At 46.4% G+C, this 21,453-nt stretch overlaps 1 protein-coding gene across 7 annotated transcripts in view; it reads right to left on the minus strand.

Moving 5' to 3' along the window:
• Nucleotides 1-21,453, minus strand: part of LOC110385005 (uncharacterized) — a 52,312-nt gene that overhangs the window by 1,628 nt on the left and 29,231 nt on the right. For 4 of the 7 annotated variants that reach the window (XM_062672252.1, XM_038017411.2, XM_062672257.1 and 1 more), the window contains 18 exons: nt 15,648-15,782; nt 14,519-14,629; nt 13,126-13,245; nt 12,548-12,735; nt 12,249-12,408; nt 12,026-12,156; nt 10,773-10,895; nt 10,265-10,340; nt 9,803-9,887; nt 8,813-9,664; nt 8,129-8,544; nt 6,871-6,919; nt 6,344-6,411; nt 6,135-6,259; nt 5,859-6,045; nt 5,755-5,782; nt 1,322-2,389; nt 960-1,138 (listed from right to left, as the gene is read on the minus strand). In XM_062672252.1, the coding sequence (XP_062528236.1) occupies nt 960-1,138; nt 1,322-2,389; nt 5,755-5,782; nt 5,859-6,045; nt 6,135-6,259; nt 6,344-6,411; nt 6,871-6,919; nt 8,129-8,544; nt 8,813-9,664; nt 9,803-9,887; nt 10,265-10,340; nt 10,773-10,895; nt 12,026-12,156; nt 12,249-12,408; nt 12,548-12,735; nt 13,126-13,245; nt 14,519-14,629; nt 15,648-15,782 (4,101 nt within the window). Of the gene's footprint in view, nt 1-90; nt 1,139-1,321; nt 2,390-5,754; nt 5,783-5,858; nt 6,046-6,134; nt 6,260-6,343; nt 6,412-6,870; nt 6,920-8,128; nt 8,545-8,812; nt 9,665-9,802; nt 9,888-10,264; nt 10,341-10,772; nt 10,896-12,025; nt 12,157-12,248; nt 12,409-12,547; nt 12,736-13,125; nt 13,246-14,518; nt 14,630-15,647; nt 15,783-16,794; nt 17,742-21,453 lie in introns of those variants that run through there. The other 3 variants (XM_062672267.1, XR_009974916.1, XM_038017432.2) reach the window with 3 other exon arrangements.

Raw genomic sequence — 21,453 nt, forward strand, 5'->3', positions numbered from 1 at the left:
TCGATGCCAAGAGCATGTGGTAACGCTCATGGAACTCAAAGCAGAGTCTGTAGAGACTACATACACATATACTACAAACACATTACCTACCAATGTGCATTGTATGAGCGATAATTAGTCGTGCATTGCAGCGAGGCCGCGGGTCTAGTTGTAGTCGCTATAACCCGAGCGTGCTGCGGGCGCTGAGCTGACTCCGCGGCTGCTGACCGCCAGCCGACTGCGGGCGCGGCGGGGGTCCCGGCCGGCGACCGCGCGGCATTCGTTATACGATTTTTTTAATATGATGGATTATTGGTGGCCCGGAGGAGTTTCCAGTTTCATCAGGACTGGAGGTGGGCGAGCAAGGGTTCAGTGATGATGGAAGGGATTTGTTAATAACAGTTGTTCGAGCGCCTGCGGATGAGACCTAACAACTTACGGACAGCTGCTTCGCGAATGAATCTTCTATCGGATCGGAATCCCGACCCGCCGAGAAGATCCGTAGAGAAACTCAGTGGGCTGATTTTTTTAAGTTAGGTTGTGAACGGTCGAAGGTCACTTGAACCTTTTATATAAGAACGGTCAATTATTATTCGTGTTTTTCGTCTTTTTGTATGTCTGTCTTTTCAGAAGTCAAAAAATGTACTGCCGTGCCGCCGGTCACGTGCGCCCTCGTCCCATTGCTTTTCGAATTATTTTCAAATATCTGTCTTAGTTTATCTATGTCTAGTCATTATAGGTTTTATGTCCTGTCAAAGAGGTTGCACACCACGACAGGTTGGACGAGTACGGTTACCGGGGTCCCTAAGCCTGCTCCTAGTGTTAGAGCTGAAGGTGTCTAATGCAAAGGTTATTGTATCTGATGGATCCGTAAGGACGTGTCTAGGGCGTCGGCGGTCACTAACTCCTGCGTGATCAGGAGTCGGGGAGTAGTCAGCGGCGGCAACGACAAGGCGATTATGACGGACACACATACTGACCCGGTCGATGGGGTCGGCGGACAGCATCACGTACCCCCTGGCCAGCAGCAGCAGCGGCTGGTCGCTCTCCGCGCACATGACGTGCAGCGAGGTGGGGTCCCGGCCCGCCAGGAAGGCGCGCGCGGGGAGGGCGCGGGTGGGCGGGGACACCACGCAGAACGTGCGGGAGGGGGTCCGCGCTGCGGGAGGACGACACTCTGCTTCACTCGGTACTGGCTGAAGGGGGGGCGGGGGGAGCGAGCTTTCGGCGCGTGGTGGGTGCGTTCCGATGGGCGCGGCACGACGACGGTCCATAGACCACTTATCACTAGATGGGCCGTGAGCTCGTTCGCCCGTCTATGCAATAAATAAATAATTCTTACACAAGCCGTCGTGCGGCGCGGCGACGGGCACGAAGACGGCCCCCGCACCGCTGCTGTCCGCGGGCGCCGCCAGACTGTTGCACGATACGATTTTCGGGACGAATTCCTTGGGATCAGGAGCAACACAGTCGACAGTCGCCTGGAGGAGGCTGGATGAAGGGAGGAGGTTGGTAGAGAGGACGCGCCGCACGACGGGCCCCCGCACCCCGTGCCCGCCGCTGATCACCCTGACCGGGACGATTCTTCCATCGGTCGGTAAATGCTTTACTTTTTTGATTCCTCCTTTGTACTGTATGAGGGCGACGGGGCGAGGACCGGCCGCACCGGGGCCACCGACCGCCGCGAGGTTCCTCAGGAGCGACGCGCTGCCGGGCCCGAGGGAGGGGCCGCTGCTGACGGCCTTGTACACGCGCAGCGCGGCGGGCGCCCACCCGGCCCCGGGCACACTCCCCGCCACACCCCCGGGCACACTCCCCGGCACACCCCCGGGCACACCCCCCGGCACACCCCCGGGCACACCCCCCGGTACACCCCCCGCGCCCTCCCCCGGCCGCTCTGCCACGTCGAGGGGCTTGCGCACTTCGACGAGGAGGTCGCCGGCGCCGTCCGCGATGCCGCCGCCAAGCTCCGTGGAGTCGCTCGGTTCTGCGGGTTCAGATTTGCACCTCTCTAGCGGCGGGACCTCAATGATCAGCGTCGTCGGCTCCGCGGTGTCGTGTGATTCGTTTGCAGAAACTTTAAGAACGGAATCGAGTGGGACGGCGGGCTGGGCGGGCTGGTGGCGGGTGGGGGGCGCCGGGGGGGTCGCGAGCGGGTCCCGGCTGCTGGTGACGATGTATCTGGTGCGCGCGACGTCGATGATGTGGTTGTTGCGGTCGTGGTTGTAGTTGACCTGCCCGTCGAACCGTGCCTTCGTTTGTTTCTTCGCGATGACCTTTTGTTCCCCGAAGTAGCGAGTGTTGAGTGTCTTCTGTCTCAGCCACTCGCGGTAGTCGTCGTCCAGCGCCGGGTCGCGCGCGTCCGCTGTCAATGGCTTGTCTGTTTGTTTTCGACTAGGTTTTGGTTTTTCTGTAAATAGAACCAGTTCATATAAGATTCAGAATAAGGTTTGATTCGCTTCTATGCAAGGGGATGTGCAGGGGGACCGGCAGGGGGGACGTGCAGGAGGAGAGGGGGCTAAGTTACGTTTATATATTCTTTACTTTATATAAATTTAATGATATACATAGCGTGGTTTATTTTATGAATGAATATCTTCTATAAAGTAAATTGGCAGTAGAAATGGCAGAGACAGAGTGACTAATTAAATAAATAAGTATTAAAAAAACGTTATAGAATAATATATAGTACATATAAATGAAATGACACACGTCAGCACGCGAGACAGGCGGATAGGGGGCTGACCGCCATTGATATACAAAAACCCAAGATGCACAGTCTTATACAAAAGTAGCGCTCGAAGCTGTCCCCAAACACTCAACAATGATATTTACGTATAGTTATACTATAAACATATCTTATGCGCATTGTTTAAAGTTGTTAATACAAAGCGGTGTACAATAAGCAATCAAATTTTACGACCGAAGCTAGCCGGCAGGACAGGACATGGAGTGGAGACTAATATTTGTATATTTTTCTATTATAAGACATTGAGTTAAGTTAGTTAAATTGTGTTCTACACACATAATTATACTTTTATCTGAGCGTAAATATGTTTTTGGGTAGGACATGTGCATATCAATCTTTAAAACTTTTAAAATGCATTCTTAAGTGAAACGGTCTCTTTAATAAGTCTAGATTTTTTCTTCCTCAAGTTGTTAATGACTCTCTCCTTACTAATTACCCTTCTGCGGCATTTGTGGAGTTAATTTTTTATGTGAACTTTTCGAGGTTGAGCCAAAATTGAGCCTATACTGAGGGAAGTAGTAGGAGATTTGAATTCCTTGTTATTTCCTAAATAAAATATTGAACCTGTACGACAGACTGCAATATCACCGCCATCATCTGGTATATCTTTGTTGACTGACGATTGATGTCCATTCTCCGCATCGTATTGGGTTACGAGGAAAACTTGAATATAAAAGTTAGAAATACAATATGCAAATAAAACAACTCGTCTTATTCAATAGTTACCCGTAGTTTATACCCGATACTTAAATTACCTACGAAAATCGAAACCAACCTTCTTCTTAAATAAAAAAAAATGTGAGCCGTCACGGGACGCCTGGCAGATGTGAAAAATCCACATTATTTTGTAAAAGTAATATGCAGAAAAGAACAGATTGTGATAGGAACTAAATATGTCATAATGATAAAATAAAATATTAAGAAAAAATAATTTGTTTTCAAGTAAAACACAGGTTATGTGTACTGTAGTAAACAACACTGTATACACTACGGAGTATACACTATAGGTGTCCGAGCTCAGTGTAGCGAGAGAGATGGCTTAACGCCGGATCGAGTGGGAGGGAATCGCAGTCGATTGCGCATGGCGACGCGTCGCCACGGCATGCGTCGCCACGCCAGAAATCGGTTTTACGTGCGGCTATACATGTTTCACATCAAAAGTGTCATAAAAACAAGGCAGTCATGAAGACTGCCGACAGAAGTGAATTTTTTCAGTTTTCCATGTGACGTGTTGGGCCAGAGCGATACTCCTGTTATTAGCATGCAGTATGTCGCGAAGCTATAAGTTGTCCCCTAAGTAATCGAAATGATATTAAAATATTTACAAACTTTAAAAATGACGTCGTATGGACGACCTCTTTTCCTTCTAGAATTCGACTAAGAAATGTATTATTATAATATATTTTCTAACGTATGAATACTTTTTCAAAACTAAATACAAAAAAGTTCAAAGTGAATAAACTTATTAATTAAAAAATTAAACACAAAAAAGTGTGTGTGTCCGCTCCGACGCACGACTGGAGTTTACTGGATATAAAAAATTAAACGAAACAATACGAGAAATAGTTCTATATTACGACAACACGATACACTACAGATTATTAACAAATTAACGAGACACAAAACAAACGACTAACAAATATATGAAAATACAATAATGAGAGAAACGCGCGATCAGTACGAGGCTTTGTGGCGGACTGCCGGCGCAGCAGCCCGGCGTCACCTGCGATAACGCGGCCGCGCGTTGGCTCCTGATTGGCGCGCGCACGCATCACGCAATCAGGAGCCAATCAGGCGCATAACGCATTTCGTGTGACATGCTATACTCTCTAGTACGATTTTGGTCCCCATAATTTTCATACCCCGGGCCTATATATGTAAATCGATTCTTAAGGAGTAAACTCCAATAAACTCCAATAACAAATATATGAAAATACAATAATGAGAGAAACGCGCGATCAGTACGAGGCTTTGTGGCGGACTGCCGGCGCAGCAGCCCGGCGTCACCTGCGATAACGCGGCCGCGCGTTGGCTCCTGATTGGCGCGCGCACGCATCACGCAATCAGGAGCCAATCAGGCGCATAACGCATTTCGTGTGACATGCTATACTCTCTAGTACGATTTTGGTCCCCATAATTTTCATACCCCGGGCCTATATATGTAAATCGATTCTTAAGGAGTAAACTCCAATAAACTCCAATAACAAATATATGAAAATACAATAATGAGAGAAACGCGCGATCAGTACGAGGCTTTGTGGCGGACTGCCGGCGCAGCAGCCCGGCGTCACCTGCGATAACGCGGCCGCGCGTTGGCTCCTGATTGGCGCGCGCACGCATCACGCAATCAGGAGCCAATCAGGCGCATAACGCATTTCGTGTGACATGCTAGTACGATTTTGGTCCCCATAATTTTCATACCGGGGTATATATGTAAATCGATTCTAAAGGAGTAAACTCCAATAAACTCCAATAAAAAAAATCGACTCCATTGAATAAGAACAGGGTCGTTTGGAGTATGCGACTAAAATAAAAGACGAAATAATAGTAGTTCTTACACTGGAAAACGGGCCATTGAAATTTGCCGTATTATACTTGACCGTTGAATGAAGTTTTTTGACAAATTAAATCAAATTCACACACTGCTTCCTTTAATTAGTCATAAAAACAACAAAAACAAATTAACAAACTCTTTTACTTACCGAATATACGATATACCATACTTTTTTAACGTTTTTTGTCGTAATATTTTTACAATTTCTCAACGAACATTTCGACATTTTTAACGAGCGCAGAGACGCGTCCGACGCGAGACTATTTGAAATGGGCGCACAATTTTAAATGGTGCGCTCATTTTATTTGGACGTTTTTGAGACGCTGAGTGTGTATCTTGGGTTTTGTAATACATCAATGCTGACCGCAGGCATTCCTGTGGTCATCTTTTGTTAGAAGGAATTGAACTTTAAGTGGAGTAGTTTGAACGGTTTCTATGAAGCCAAAAACAATACCAATAACTCTGTACTCACTGTTCTCTTCGACGAGAAGCGGCTTATCCTGAAACAAACATTACGTTATTATATCTATAGTAATTAATGTGGGAAACCATGGCAGTGCGTGTCGGCGTGCGTACCGCGGGCGCGTCCCCCTCCGGCGCGTCCCCCCCCGGCGCGTCCCCCCGCGGCGCGCGCGCGTCCCCCCGCAGCACGAGCGCGCGCAGGTAGCGGCGCGCGTGCTCGAGGTCGCGTGCCAGGTCGGCCTCGCTGCGCTCCAGCAGGTGGCGGCAGCAGCAGGCGCAGGCGCGCAGGTGGGTCTCATTGCTGCAACACACGGACGGACACGCGTGCCAGCTGCCCCCCGGCGGCGGCGGCGGCGCGCGGGGGGCGCGGGGAGCGCGGCGGGTACATACTCGTGCATGTTGACGAAGCCGGCCTGCTTGCCGGCTCGGTGCGCGACGCGGCGCCGGGCGTCGTTCATCACCTTGTGGCGGCGCGCCAGGCAACAGAACGTGTTCTTCGTCGGGGCCTTGTTCGTCTGTAAGCAGCGCGTGAGGCGTGAGACAGGTGTGCCGCGCGGTGCAGCCGCGGGGAGGGGAGGGGAGGGGGGGAGGTCACTCACGGCCACGCTGTTGAGGATCCCCTCCAGCTCGTCCGGTGGCAGCACGCGGCGCAGGTCCCGCTGCTGGTCTGCACAGAGACACCGGGACCCTCGTCAGTAGCGTAATCACTTCTCTAATCAAAACTTCAATTTAAAAAGTTCAATTTAAATAAAGTATAATTTACTTGTAAAACTTGAAAAGCGTGATTGATTGGATGTTAACTAATGGTAGCTGTTCCAATTGACTCTAAAGTGAGCTTTACCAAGTCGTCTCTACTGATATCCATGAACAGCGGCAACCATTATCACAAGGTGGCTTGCCCTACCAGCCCGAGTCCCGGGCCCGACTGTACCGGGCCGGCCCGCGCGCCCCGTGCAGCGAGGGTCCCACGCACGGCCCCCTGCTGCAGCAGCCCTCGCTCTCTACTTGCGCGGATACATACAAGTTACGGGTGTTGTATTTTGACAGATAAGAAATCATAATATTCTTAGGGGCTGGGACGAATACAAACACATACACATAGACCCCCCCTCCCCCCGCTACTTACTCCTTTGCCTGACGACCTGCAGCGGCGTGTCCTCGTCGTCACTGCTGATCTGTCGTCAACAAACGGACCAGTTTTACAAACATTATTTTAGCACCAGCCTAAGCTCCACCGCCCGTACACCATGCAGCCATTGACATTACTACTTTTGACGCCTCTATTACAAGCACGTCTATCAAATTCCACAATTATTGGCCGACAACCGGAGAAAAAATATAATACTTTACAGATGATGTTTTCATTTTAATTTTGTTACTGGTGGTAAGACTTATTGTGAGTCCACGCGGGTAGGTACCACCACCCTGCCGTGAAGCAGTAATGCGTTTCCCTTTGAAGGATGGGGCAGCCGTTGTAACTATACTTGAGACCTTAGAAATTATATCTCAAGGTGGATGACGCATTTAGGTTGTAGATGTCTATGGGCTCCACTAACCACATAACACCAGGTGGGCTGTGAGCTCGTCCACCCATCTAAGCAATAAAAAAAAAGCGACGCGGGACTGGACATCACTAGGTCCACGTTACTTCAGCTCCAAAGGACCCGCGGTGCATGCTCATGTCCACATGTGGCTCCATAAGTACGCGCAAGTCGAGTTTTCATCTATTTGGATCACATTAGAAAAATTAAAGAAACTTGCAATGTGAAATAGATTATTTTGTACAATTGTATGATGATGTTAATTAAACCTTGGTTCAGCAAATGCGCAATGTCCCAGACGATATCCCTAAGAAGTCATAGTCGCCGTTTAGTTGTCTAGTGCCGGTATAGTTCATCGCAGCTTCCTACCAAACGGAGCCAGTAGTACTGCGAGTGTGTCGTGTTGCTGCTGCCCCGGCACCGCACAGCAGACCACCTCTAGGCTACAGGCGCTAGAGCTGGAAGCGTTGCGTCATCCACCACCAGACCTTGTGCAACTTCTTGACACGACAGATAGGGGAGGACAGATAGGTAGGACATATCTATGCTGATAGCTTGAGAGGTTATTTCAGCTTCTCCTTGACGTGTAGATGAGCTCGCGGGGCTCAAACCGGGAGTGTTGCTAACACTGGCCCTAGCAAGAGCAGTGCTTCGCAGAATCTACTGCCGGATCGGAAACGCGACCCACTGAGAAGATCCGGCGAGAAACTCAGTGGTCTGTGTCTGAGAGTTAATTTAATCGTCAAGCCCTTGGTCGCAAGCGACGGGCTCGACGAGGACGGTGCCCGGTGCTGGTGGTGGCGCGCGCGAGCTGCCTCCACAGTTTACACTAACATAAAATACCTGTAAAACATCAGCAGTATTCTTTATGCCTTGAAGGTCCAAGTTCGTCTTCTTGGCGACCCTCATCAGATCGTCCTCGTCGGGCTGCATGCTCCTGAGGATCTCGTCTCGAGTGAGTTCGCCGAAGTTCTCTCCCTCGTCGGAAAGATGTTCGCCTTGGAGTCCACTTATTAAGTTTTTATCCCAAGCCATGGACTGGGCCGCACTACTCGCTTGCCTCTTCAAAACACTGTCGCCGTGTCCCCTGAAGGTCTCCCCCGGGGGGGCGGACCCCGGGGGGCGGCGCGCGGGCGGCTCCAGCTCCCCGGGGTCCACGTCGCGCAGGCGGATGCTGCCCCGCCTGCTGCAGCGCCTCCAGAACTGCGTCGCGGCCAGGTCGACCAGCGCCACCGACGTCGCCAGGAACAGCTTACGGTCTGAAATTATTTACACGTCGCTAATGATCAAGCAATTAGCAGCGGGTGGCTTTAAGATGACCCCGTCAACAGTGCGATTTAAGTCCTCATTTTTGTTTGTAAAATTCTGAAATCTATTTATTAAAAAGTTAAGTTTCGATGCCTACAGAGCCGATGGGGGGGGGGGGCTGAACACAGGCGGGGGGGGGGGGGGCTGCACACAGGCGGGGGGGGGGGGCGGCCCCGACTTCAGACACGTGTAATGTCTGTAAAATATAACTTGAATTACCCATGCTCCGCGAGGCAAGGCCCCGCGCGTCCCCGGCGGGGGAGCGCCCGCGGGCAGCGCCGCCCGGTGCACTGCCGCCCTCGAGCAGCTCGTCCTTCGCTTGCAGTTCGCAGATTCCTCCCAGTTCCTTGTTTTCTGTTCGTTCATCTGATTCGTTCTTTACATTTGATTCATTCCATTTTTCTATTTTATTCTTTTGGTCGTCTTTAATATTTTCTTTTAGTTCAGTATTTTCGACAAATTGATTAATTTCATCCAGTTTAGGTTTTTTTGTAGGCGGCTCGTCGCTCGGTTCATCATGCACAAGACTGACGGGATATATGTTTGGACACACATTATCGCGACCGCAGTCCCCGCCGGGGTCCGCCGGGTGGGGCGCGCCGGGGTCCGCCGGGTGGGGCGCGCCGGGGTCCGCCGGGTGGGGCGCGCCGGGGTCCACCGGGGTGGGCGCGCCGGGGTCCGGCGAGGAGTCCTCGTCTTCGTCGTCGCTTTCGAAGATGACAGTGGTCTGCACGCGGTCGGGGTCCAGACCCTCCAGCGCCTCGAGACCGGCGACCTCACACCCGGACTGCGACATGTCCTGCAGCTGCTCGCTAATGTCGAAGGAGATCTGTTTGTACACTTGTATACTTTGCTCCTTCATTTGGGCTATGAACTGTTCAGGATCTGTATCGGCAGCCCCGCCGGGCCCGGTGGAGCTGTCCGGTGTGGGGTGCTCCGCCCCGGGCGGGGCGGGGGGCGGCGGCGTCGCGGCGCGGTCCTCCTCGATGACCAGCCGGGGCTCGTCGTCCTCATCGTCTACTTCTACTGTCTCTATCTCTTTCTCAATTATTATTAAATCGTCCTCGTTGTCTGAAATAAATATAGATACATATAAAAAACAAATCAGAATGTAGTTATCAGTGCAGCGGTCCGACCCGCAGTTCACAGAGCGAGCCCGGGGCGCGGACAAGTCTCGTCCGCGCTGTGTGCTTACATGTTAAAGCTCACCTGAGAACTGTTGTGGAACTTTCGTCGATCCTTCGGTCTCTGCAGGTACTTCTGTATCCGCGACGGGCGCACTCGCGCGGTGTGCCTGCGGAATAGAAGTTCGTGAGCAGAAGCAAGACCGCCGCTGCGGACCCATCGCGTTTCAGTTTCAAGAACAGGGTAGGTTTTTGTGATGAAATAAGTATTGCATCTAAGTATAAATCTTCATCGGCCCCATCGTTCAGCTGGATAGAGGAAGCTATGGCACTCCCCGCCGCGCAACCAGCACTTGAGGGATACAATATAACTTCAAGCTGCTGTCTCAAGGTGGCGGATCTCGGCGGACTCCATCCCAGGGAGGGTTCAGAGGGGAAGGACTCGAAGGGAGCGGCGGCGCGGAGTGGACCGCACTGAGCAGTGCGATCCGCCGTGCGCATTTATGAGCATGAATAAATTAAAAAGGTTACTGTGTGAGCGACTTACATCAGGCAGGTAGACTTTCCCGCTTTTCACGAACTCTCTCCAGGATTCCATCGGCTGCGTTACGATTTCAGGGTACCTGAAACGAACGAGTTTTCGGGTGACCGGCGCCGGGCGACAAGCTCCGGCAGCCGGTCACCGGGCGACAGGCTCCGGCAGCCGGTCACCGGGCGACAGGCTCCAGCAGCCGGTCACCGGGCGACAGGCTCCAGCAGCCGGTCACCGGGCGACAGGCTCCAGCAGCCGGTCACCGGGCGACAGGCTCCAGCAGCCGGTCACCGGGCGACAGGCTCCAGCAGCCGGTCACCGGGCGACAGGGGTTGCCAGTACTATTACTCATTAAAATCGGCTTAGTGGATTTATTTGTGCGAAGGTGGGACGAACGATGATTCCGAGCGCTGTGAGATGTCCTCTTCCGGGGCGGGGTACCAGCGGTGCTGCAGCAGCACCAGCGACACGTGCGAGTGCCTGGGGGCGGGGGGCGGGGGCGGGGGCGGGGCGGGGTACTCACAGGCGCAGCATGACGACGTGCAGCGGCGTGAGGGCGGCGGGGTCGCGCAGGCAGCGCAGCCGCGTGTGGCGCTTCAGCTCGTACCAGCGGCGCTGCAGCAGCACCAGCGACACGTGCGAGTGCCTGGGGGCGGGGGGTGGAGTGCTCACAGTCAGCTATTAATGCAGTATACTATAGCCTATGTTTTATTTGTTAGATATTCAGATAAACAACAAAACCCAACAAAAAGATTCTTTATTAATTGCATAAGTACTGTATGTGCGCGAGTTCATGTCAATCGGGGACAGAGGTGACGCGCGGGGGACAGCTCGCCCCGCCCCCGCCCGCCCCCCGCGATTGTCTGACGTCGAGTGTTGTCCGTGACGGTTGTGACGCGCGCTTATCGATATCGAAAATTTACGCTAACGCTATTGTGTTATTTAATCACGACTACTCCGCTTCCAACAAGTTCACATAGAAAAAAAACCTACTGACAAAAGATACATACAGCCGACTTAACCTAATAAGTGTATGGCTTTAATAAAGAATTAAAAAAAAAAAAGATACATACTGATTCCAACTCATCTGTCGGTTGTCTTTTCATTTGATAGTTAATGAATTGGAATTTAAAAAAAAAGTGTGTGTGTCCGCTCCGACGCACGACTGGAGTTTACTGGATATAAAAAATTAAACGAAACAATACGAGAAATAGTTCTATATTACGACAACACGATACACTACAGATTATTAACAAATTAACGAGACACAAAACAAACGACTAACAAATATATGAAAATACAATAATGAGAGAAACGCGCGATCAGTACGAGGCTTTGTGGCGGACTGCCGGCGCAGCAGCCCGGCGTCACCTGCGATAACGCGGCCGCGCGTTGGCTCCTGATTGGCGCGCGCACGCATCACCATGGCCAATCAGGCGCATAACGCATTTCGTGTGACATGCTATACTCTCTAGTACGATTTTGGTCCCCATAATTTTCATACCCCGGGCCTATATATGTAAATCGATTCTAAAGGAGTAAACTCCAAAAACATTTTTCTCTATTAGAAATAAACAAGTTATTACTTATCACGTTTATTTTATTTGATAAATTGCAAAATTGCCTTCAGTTACATTAAACCAAATTGACAGCTGTTAACTAAATCGGTTGTTATTATCGACAATACTATAATGAACTCGGTCACAGCACTACCGCGTTCCTCGGGATGGTCATGAACTCGCGCGCCTACTGTACAAGCGGACCACAGCGACGTACCCGTGGAGGTAGGCGGCCTGCGCGGCGGGCCAGCGGGCGGGCGCGCTGCCGGCGCCCTCCAGGTGGTACTGCTGCACCAGGTGGAACAACATTATCAGCGGCTGACGTTGGTCGTTCAGTTTTAAGCTATCCTGCAATCAACACGACGACACTTGAAGCACAGTCTCCACTTGCGGTGGCGGGGTAGAGGGGGGCGGCATGCGGGGGCCGGGGGGGTACTCACGTCGGACACGAGCAGCTCGTCCGCGTCCGAATGCAGCAGGATGAGGTCGAGGAGCTCCCACTCGGCGGGCGACAGCGCCAGCGACGAGTCCAGCAGCAAGTTGTCGCCCGTCGATATCAGGTACTTGAGCTTCTGCAGGACGATCGACTGCACGCGGCCCCTGCAGGTCAGTCGACTGCCTTCTTATTTACGTACAAAATTGAATGTCTCATTAAGAGACGTCGAATATCTCCGGGAATGAATCCATTTGATTCAGAACAAACAATGAAGTGTTCCTCTCACACAGCACTGGGACTCACCAGACGAGCTGCAGCAGGGCGGGGGACAGCTGGCCGAGGGGCGCGAGCACGGCGCCCCCCCCCAGCGCGCCCGCCCCCCGCGCGCGCCGCACCAGCGTCGCCACCACGTGCTCCACCTCCATCTCGCTCTTCTTCTCCCCCGATGCCTTCTTCTCCGCCGGTGTCTTCTTCTCCCCCGATGGATTGCGCTGTGATCACACCGCGCGAGACCTCATTAGTGTCATGCTCCAACTGCACGCTCCATGTTATTACGGGAGCCCACACCGGCACACACCGGTGCGGTGCAATGATGCAGCGAGATGGTGGCAGTATCTCACACTCCCTTAGTAACCCAAAACGTACAAAACACAGTGAGACCTAAGCAATATTTTAAGAATATATGAAGCCGTCACGACTTCAAAGATAAGACACCTGGTGTGAACGATGCCCTCTGCGCCAGGGCTCAAATCCCGCGAACGGGCACCAATTTCTCCACGTGACACGATTTTCAGCAATAGGAGTCCACTGTCTCGCAACATTAGTGCTGGATGAGAGGGTTGTTGGCGGTGGGTCCTCGGGCATATGAGGGACGCGCTCACCTTCAACTCGTCGATAAGCTTCAGTTCAGTGCCAGCCCTAAACAGCCATTCGGGCGCTGTTTTCAGAACATCCTCCAGCTGCTTGCCACTTCTCGTAGCTTTGGAATACAGCGTCGTCAACTAAAAAATTATAATAAAAAAATACGTTTATTCTCAGGGAAGAGACAATAGGCCAGGCCAGCGCCCTGATCCAACATGTGCAGTGATTATTAGGTATAAAACCCAAGACCAAAAAATTTGACCAAAAGTCCAAGATCCCGGGGCCCCCAGACGTATTTTCTGACGAACGAAATGTGGCCGATTGCGTAGTGTTAGTATGTACTAAGAAGGCATGCCTACCAGCTACCCTGCTTAGACGGCCAATTTTCAGGTATCAGGTACTCAAGGTACATAAAATCATTACTTACTTCACGTATTTTCTGAAAGCTGCATTTTACATATATTTTAGGCAATATCCTTAAAAATAAGTCGCCAATACTCCCAGACACTTTCCGTCGGCCGAGTTGCTTTGCAGACGCTTTAAAGGGCCAATCATCCCCTAAATTCAACTTAATACCTCTGTGGGTAAGAGCGCGTGGGCATTATCCACGCGCATGAGACTGAGTGAGAAATGTATTAGGATATATTGACTTCTCTGTCTCTCTATCTCTCTCTTACAGTTGAATCATATCAATTAATTATTATTATTTAAAAAAATCAGTTAAAAATTAAATTATCAGGTAAATAATTAGTCAAATTACATATGGGAATAGGCTCTATTTTTATATTTGTAATGTAGTGTTTTTTTTATTTTCGTATAAAAAAAAATTATTACTCTTATAGGCAGACGAGCACACGGCCCACCTGATGGTGAGTGGTTACCGTCGCCCATGGACTTCAGCAATGCCAGAGGCAGAGCCAAGCCGCTGCCTCATTATACATAATTTTATATAAAAAAAATTTTTACCCGGAAGCATAATATTCAAGAATAATGGTAGTCAAATGAGCATTTCTTACAAATTAATTTTTAACGTCTGGGGGCCCCCGGATACTCTACAATGTTATATGACTTTCTCATCCCTTATTAGTAGAACTTCTATTTTACTTTCTCTACTGCTTCCCATAATTCTCATTAGTGACAGAGGAGATAACATCGTTCCGCCCTAAATTCCGGTGGGCAACGGTTTGGTTTTTGTCCCTGGCATTGCTAACGTCCATGGGTGTATGTTGTGCATCTGCTTACTAGAGCTTCTACTGAACTCTGTAGGGCAAGCCACTATGCCACTGTCACAACGGTGATACTTCATCCATGTGTATGCATTTTAGGAGTAAATATCTGTACCAACCATATAACCAAACTGTACACATGGCACTACTAATATTTCTGTTAAATAGCATTATTAAGATATCTTACACAATTTTTGACATAATTTTGGTATCTTCTGACCAGCCAGAATACATCCCGTGGTCCAACGTCCAAGCCCAGATCCTTGGATATAGCCATGTACGCCTGACGACGTTGTAACTAAAATGTACAAAGATTTATTACCTTAAGTTACGGCATAGTAAAGGTAGCATCCGAGGGTCTGTACTTGCGCCTCCAATGTGAGAGATGCAAGCACAGACAATGATACTTTTAGAAGTGTAATGAATTAAAGCCATCTCTTCTCCCTTAATGTATCCTAGGTCTTTGTTTTATTTAATTTTGCTTGCCTAGATGGGTGGACCACGGTGGACCACCAGTTCACGGCTCACCTGGTGTTCTGTGCTTACTGCAAACAACGTAAATGCTGCCAACCATTGAGAAATGAGTTCTAACTTAGACTTAGAACTCATGTCCCAAATTGGGCGGCGACATTAATGTGGTTGATGTCTATGGACTCCGGTGACCAGTGAGCTCGGCCTCCCATCTAAGCAATAACATTTAAAAAGACTTGTTGAAGCAGCTGTTATAAGATATTCTCACGTCAGTGTTCAGCATTTACAGTACAACAGCTGTCTCACCCTTCAAGCCACATCTCATAACTGCTTCACAACAGAAAGAGACAGGGCGGTTGTATCTGCCTGTGTAGGTTCACAAGTTACCCTGCCACTAGTAATCGTGCAAATTAATATTATATTTCTGATTACACTATGTTTTTCCTTCACCATGGACATAATTTGTGAGCATTTGGTAATTATTATATTTTTTAATAATTATCACAATGAGCATTGGGTGCTTTGCTAACTAATTAAAAGAGTTCAGTGCTCTTTAAAGCCCATACTACCACCACACTGCTCTATATAGATGTAAGTGTATGGTCCACCTATTTTATATGAGGCCAAAAATTAAGTATAGCGATATAACATATATAATGCAATATCTGCAGCAACTTGCTTTTGCCCTGGCATTACGTGCTTATAAGCAATGGTGACTTCCCACCACCACCACGATGAGCACTATTCATTCAAGAGACTAGAGATCTCACTTACAATCATCATGCGTTATGCCAGAATTATGCAAGGTTATGGGGGATGGCTAATAAATATTCAATAACACTAACCTTCATATTGCCTAGCCCCTTCACATACAGCACAGGATATCGGAGATAGTGGTCTGTTAGTTCCTTCCAAAACTGAGGGTCCACCTCGCCGTTCTTCTTTGAATTTATTTCGTTCCATTTCTCTGACATTTTTAACTAGAATGAAATAATTACCTATGATTAATTTAGCTATAGTTTATATTATATTTTGTGTGATTGCCAATTTCAAAACTATTAAGTTTAATCTTGTTTACATTCATTATTGTATAACAAACCAATTAATATATTGTAAAATAAAGACTGTGTATAGTGGAAACATCTCACTATGATCAATGGATTTCAAGTAACCTAAACTTAGCAATAGTATAGTGGGCCGAGGACTCAGAAAGCATTCAATATTATCTCATGAAAGCATTTATTTTATTCCATAGATAACGAATGTAGAAATATAGTTCATACAAGTGACCTTACATCCTTTTTTTTATAGCTTAGATGGGTGGATGAGGTCAGTGGGCGGTGACCTTATCCACCCATCTAAGCCTATGAAAATCTACAATGTAAAGTCTACCACCCATCTTGAGACATGAGTTCAAAGTTTCAGTTTTTACAGTAAAACAGCTTCCCTGCCCTTTAAACCGAAACACATTATACGATCAGTGTGAACTCACAAGAAGTCCTACGATCAGTAATAAAAATTATAAAATTCATCACAGTGTAGGTAGATAAGTGTTATCAAATGAAAACATGTTCATAAAAGTGCAGAAGAGACATAGGGTTGGATCAGACTGCACCACAAGAAGGGTCAGTCTATTTGGTAAAATGATTGGTATTTAAGGTTTGGATGTACTTATATTGTCTCAAGTGTGTGTGTATGTTGTGTGTTGTGTGCAGCTGTGCCCATAACACAGCAGAAGATCTCATATTGGGGCCAGTGAAAGTTCAGTGTTTCACATTCTTATTTCATCAATATTGTAAGATATGTCCAGCAGCTAAATGACCCACCTGATTTTGAGTGGTTAATGGTATCGACAGAAAAACAATGTCCTAACCTAGCTGCAATAACTAAATTTAATCGTGTATTAATCTTGGCTACTTATTCAATGTATCAGGATAAACCGTTATTTAAAATATTTAATGATATTTATTGGGCTCTCATAAGTATTTGTACTTAATTGTGTTTAGAATTTTCCTGTTGTCAAAGTTCATGTTTCTGTCTTTGTATTGAAAATGACTCATAATCATGGTCTGTTTTAAAGTTTGCCATGTTTTTTTTTCTTTAAATATTTACAATTTTACTCAGGTTAACAATTAAAAAGATTTTAAATCATTAATTTGGACTTGTCAATTTCCAACACACGCCAAGTGTCAGTTCGGTCTTTGGATTAGTCAGTGATGCCATATCTTGTAGTAAAAAAAGTGTGTGTGTCCGCTCCGACGCACGACTGGAGTTTACTGGATATAAATATAAATTTGTGTCAGTTGAATACAGTAAAATATGGAAGTTACGTATTCTAGTGAGAATGATCCGGGAGTTGCGGAACACGTGGATGCGGTAATTAAGTAAGTCTATATAATTCACTTTTACAATTAATATATAAGTTGTCCATTCACTGATAGAAGGAATTGTTTATATTTAATAAGCTTTATTAATAAATGATTTGTAGCGGGTTATATTCGGGTATCAACCCACTAACAGTTGATACGTTCAGGAATCGAACCCGAACGGCGTCCGGCCACAAGCAAAACGATGTCGGTAAATTAAACGAAACAATACGAGAAATAGTTCTATATTACGACAACACGATACACTACAGATTATTAACAAATTAACGAGATACAAAACAAACGACTAACAAATATATGAAAATACAATAATGAGAGAAACGCGCGATCAGTACGAGGCTTTGTGGCGGACTGCCGGCGCAGCAGCCCGGCGTCACCTGCGATAACGCGGCCGCGCGTTGGCTCCTGATTGGCGCGCGCACGCATCACCATCAGCCAATCAGGCGCATAACGCATTTCGTGTGACATGCTATACTCTCTAGTACGATTTTGGTCCCCATAAATTTCATACCCCGGGCCTATATATGTAAATCGATTCTTAAGGAGTAAACTCCAAAAAGTTTCTAATACTGAACCTAAAAATCAGAGAAATTAAAAGTTCATTTTTTAAAGCAATTCCTGTTCTAATTATAATTGTTTCAAATTGTAAATCATCATTATTATTGGAGTTTACTCCTTAAGAATCGATTTACATATATAGGCCCGGGGTATGAAAATTATGGGGACCAAAATCGTACTAGCATGTCACACGAAATGCGTTATGCGCCTGATTGGCTCCTGATTGCGTGATGCGTGCGCGCGCCAATCAGGAGCCAACGCGCGGCCGCGTTATCGCAGGTGACGCCGGGCTGCTGCGCCGGCAGTCCGCCACAAAGCCTCGTACTGATCGCGCGTTTCTCTCATTATTGTATTTTCATATATTTGTTAGTCGTTTGTTTTGTGTCTCGTTAATTTGTTAATAATCTGTAGTGTATCGTGTTGTCGTAATATAGAACTATTTCTCGTATTGTTTCGTTTAATTTTTTATATCCAGTAAACTCCAGTCGTGCGTCGGAGCGGACACACACACTTTTTTATATTGTTTTATTCATTTACTGTCAGTCTTTTTATATTTTTTCTATACATGTGTATAATAATTTGTTTTGACGTGACGTCTTATAATTCGTTGAAGCCGGCTGCACGCACGAAAAAACATGACTCATGCGGCGTTGCCTCGCTCTGAGGCATTCCATTTAAGGCTTTAAATGCAAGCGAGAGCGCGCAACGAGCGACAAAGAGGCACAATCGGCCTCCGCGTTCGGCAGCGTTCGACATCTGTCTCTCTCCTACTTGAGTGAGCGATGCATCCGCGTGGACAGCTGCTATACAATAATACATTTACATGTTTACGTCAAGTATGAAGTTCAGTGAAAATTGAATGTGACTATAGCATTGACATGACTTTCATTGATGACTTTCATAAAAATTGACATAATTGTATTTATGCATACAAATAAATGTAACTTGATCAATTCAATAGTGATTTCCATTTACCTCCTTCTCTATATCCATACAAAATATTTATCAAACAAATAAAATTAAAATTTTCTTTTGAAAAATGAAACCATTCCCTCAGTATTTTCTTATGACGTTTCACGTTCAACTATCGTCAGTAAGCCGACTTTACAGACAACCGGTTTTTTTTTACATTGTAAAATACACTTAATAAACTTCTACCATGGACTTTACAGAAGAATTTAACACACCGTAATTACTATATATAGTTACAGGGAACTACCAGGTAATATAAACATTATTTGGGCCCACAAGATAATTTATTTGTTATTGTGGCATAAAATAAAAAAAAAACACGTGGCACTCGGGGACTGCCACGGTAAAGCTATTGCATAGCATTTTTTATCAACTTATGCCATTATAATTAGACAATAATACTTTAATATTAAAACATTAATAAAATTAGACCACGCTATATTTACAAACATTAACTGTCCCCTTCACACTCATAAGTTAGACCGCGCGAGAGAGATATGGGCAGACTTTTCATGATGCGCATGCAGTGTGACGTCACGCCGCGCGCTTATTCACAAATACTACACAAGTGCAACGTGTGAATATGTTGGACACGAGCTACATGGTAGGCGGAGTGGGGGGTGTTAGGTTTTGTTTTCGTTACGGAAGTTTCCGCGCGGGTACCACCACTCTGCCTATTTCTACCGTGAAGCAGTAATGCGTTTCGGTTTGAAGGGCGGGGCAGCCGTTGTAACTATACTTGAGACCTTAGAACTTGTCTCGGGGTGGGTGGCGCATTTACATTGTGGATGTTTATGGGCTCCAGTAACCACTTAACACCAGGTGGGCTGTGAGCTCGTCCACCCCTCTAGGCAATAAAAAATAAAATAAAATAATATAATTTCTTGATTCGGTCGCCGCGCTCAAAGCCCCCGATAAAAGCTATGCAATAGGTTAAAAACACACTAAACACAAATTTATTTCCGTGTATTAAACTTTGTAATAAGTATGGTTTTACTTATAACTTTGTATAAGTTAGTTAGTTAGCGAGTGCCTTTGTATATTCACAACATGAATCAAAACTAATATAACACAATCGAGTACTATTTCACTTCATTTTTATACTGCCAGCTGTTGTATTAAAGCTGGAGGCGATATCACGTTAAATCATCGGTCGAATTCACAATCACATCGGAATAAGGGAAATCTTAGCTAATTTCTACTCTACATCTAAATGCGTGTTGCATTTCAACATTTGTTATTGTGCACTATATTGATAAAATTAAAACTTTCACAAAAGAAAGAGAAGGAAAGTCGCCGAGTCAGATTAAGTTGTTTTTGTAATCAATTGCAAAGCTATGTAAATTTGGTGACAAAATGAGAATAACGGTATGGTACAATGGAGCTGGTCTGGCAGAAATAAAACATAATAATAATGATAAAAAAGAAAGTAACAATAACCTTGCAACATGAAGTTTTTAAATGAACAAATACCAATATTTTAAATTTTACTTGCTGGATGGTAGTTTTTCAAAAATTGGTATCATTATGAACTATCAATAAATGAACTTTAAATTTGTAATTAATACTATTTTGTTTTTTGTTATTCAAATCGTATCCCAAATTACACTACATAAAAAATTAAAATTATTTGCCTACATTTTCGAATTTCAAAGTAATTACTAATGCTATTCACATATTTGGTCAATATTCGAGATATTGAAGTAACATCCGTTTTACGAAAGATATAAAGGAACTAGTACAGGTCATAGATACTACCTATTCTTGATAGTAATATTTGCTCTTTACAATTTCCGGAAATCTTTATCGTCTATAAATAAACAGATGTTTAGGTATATTACTTGTAACGAATAGCAGGCACATAAAATGTACTATATCCTTGCAAAATTTTCAAGTGCGTTATCCTAAGAATTGGGGCTCTTGAGGCGTTGATGAAAAAGTCGACCATTCAGTCAGGACAAATGGTTGTCATAGTTAATAGCTATAATGAAATTAAATTCTTACTGGTGGTAGGATCTCTTGTGAGTCCGCACGGGTGGGTACCACCACCCTGCCTATTTCTGCCGTGAAGCAGTAATGCGTTTCGGTTTGAAGGGTGGGGCAGCCGTTGTAACTATACTTGAGACCTTAGAACTTGTATCTCAAGGTGGGTGGCGCATTTACGTTGTGAATGTCTATGGGCTCCAGTAACCACTTAACACCAGGTGGGCTGTGAGCTCGTCCACTCATCTAAGCAATAAATAAATAAATAAAATAGTGGTGGTAGGACCTCTTGTGAGTCCGCACGGGTGGGTACCACCACCTTGCCTATTTCTGCCGTGAAGTAGTAATGCGTTTCGGTTTGAGGGGTGAGGCAGCCGTTGTAACTATACTTGAGACCTTAGAACTTATGTCTCAATGTGGGTGGTGCATTTACGTTGTGGATGTCTATGGGCTCCAGTAACTACTTAACACAAGGTGGGCTGTGAGATCGTCCACCCAAGTAGTAATATAAAAAAAAAAGTATCAACTTTTAACAAATACATTTCATTACATGGTATACATTCCAAAACATTTTCATTTAATTATCTCCAATAGAACAACTCTGTACTTAATCTAGATATTAAGTATTTCAGTGACTAGTGATTGCTTTGTGAGTAGAGTAGAAACTACAAAGTGACCTCGACTACTAAACTATGAAGCCCCGGTGCGATTCCCGGTGGATTTTTTTTTAATGTTTTTTGTGTTCAAGGTC

Source organism: Bombyx mori, chromosome 2 (genome assembly GCF_030269925.1).
Source record: "Bombyx mori chromosome 2, ASM3026992v2".
NCBI lineage: Eukaryota > Metazoa > Arthropoda > Insecta > Lepidoptera > Bombycidae > Bombyx > Bombyx mori.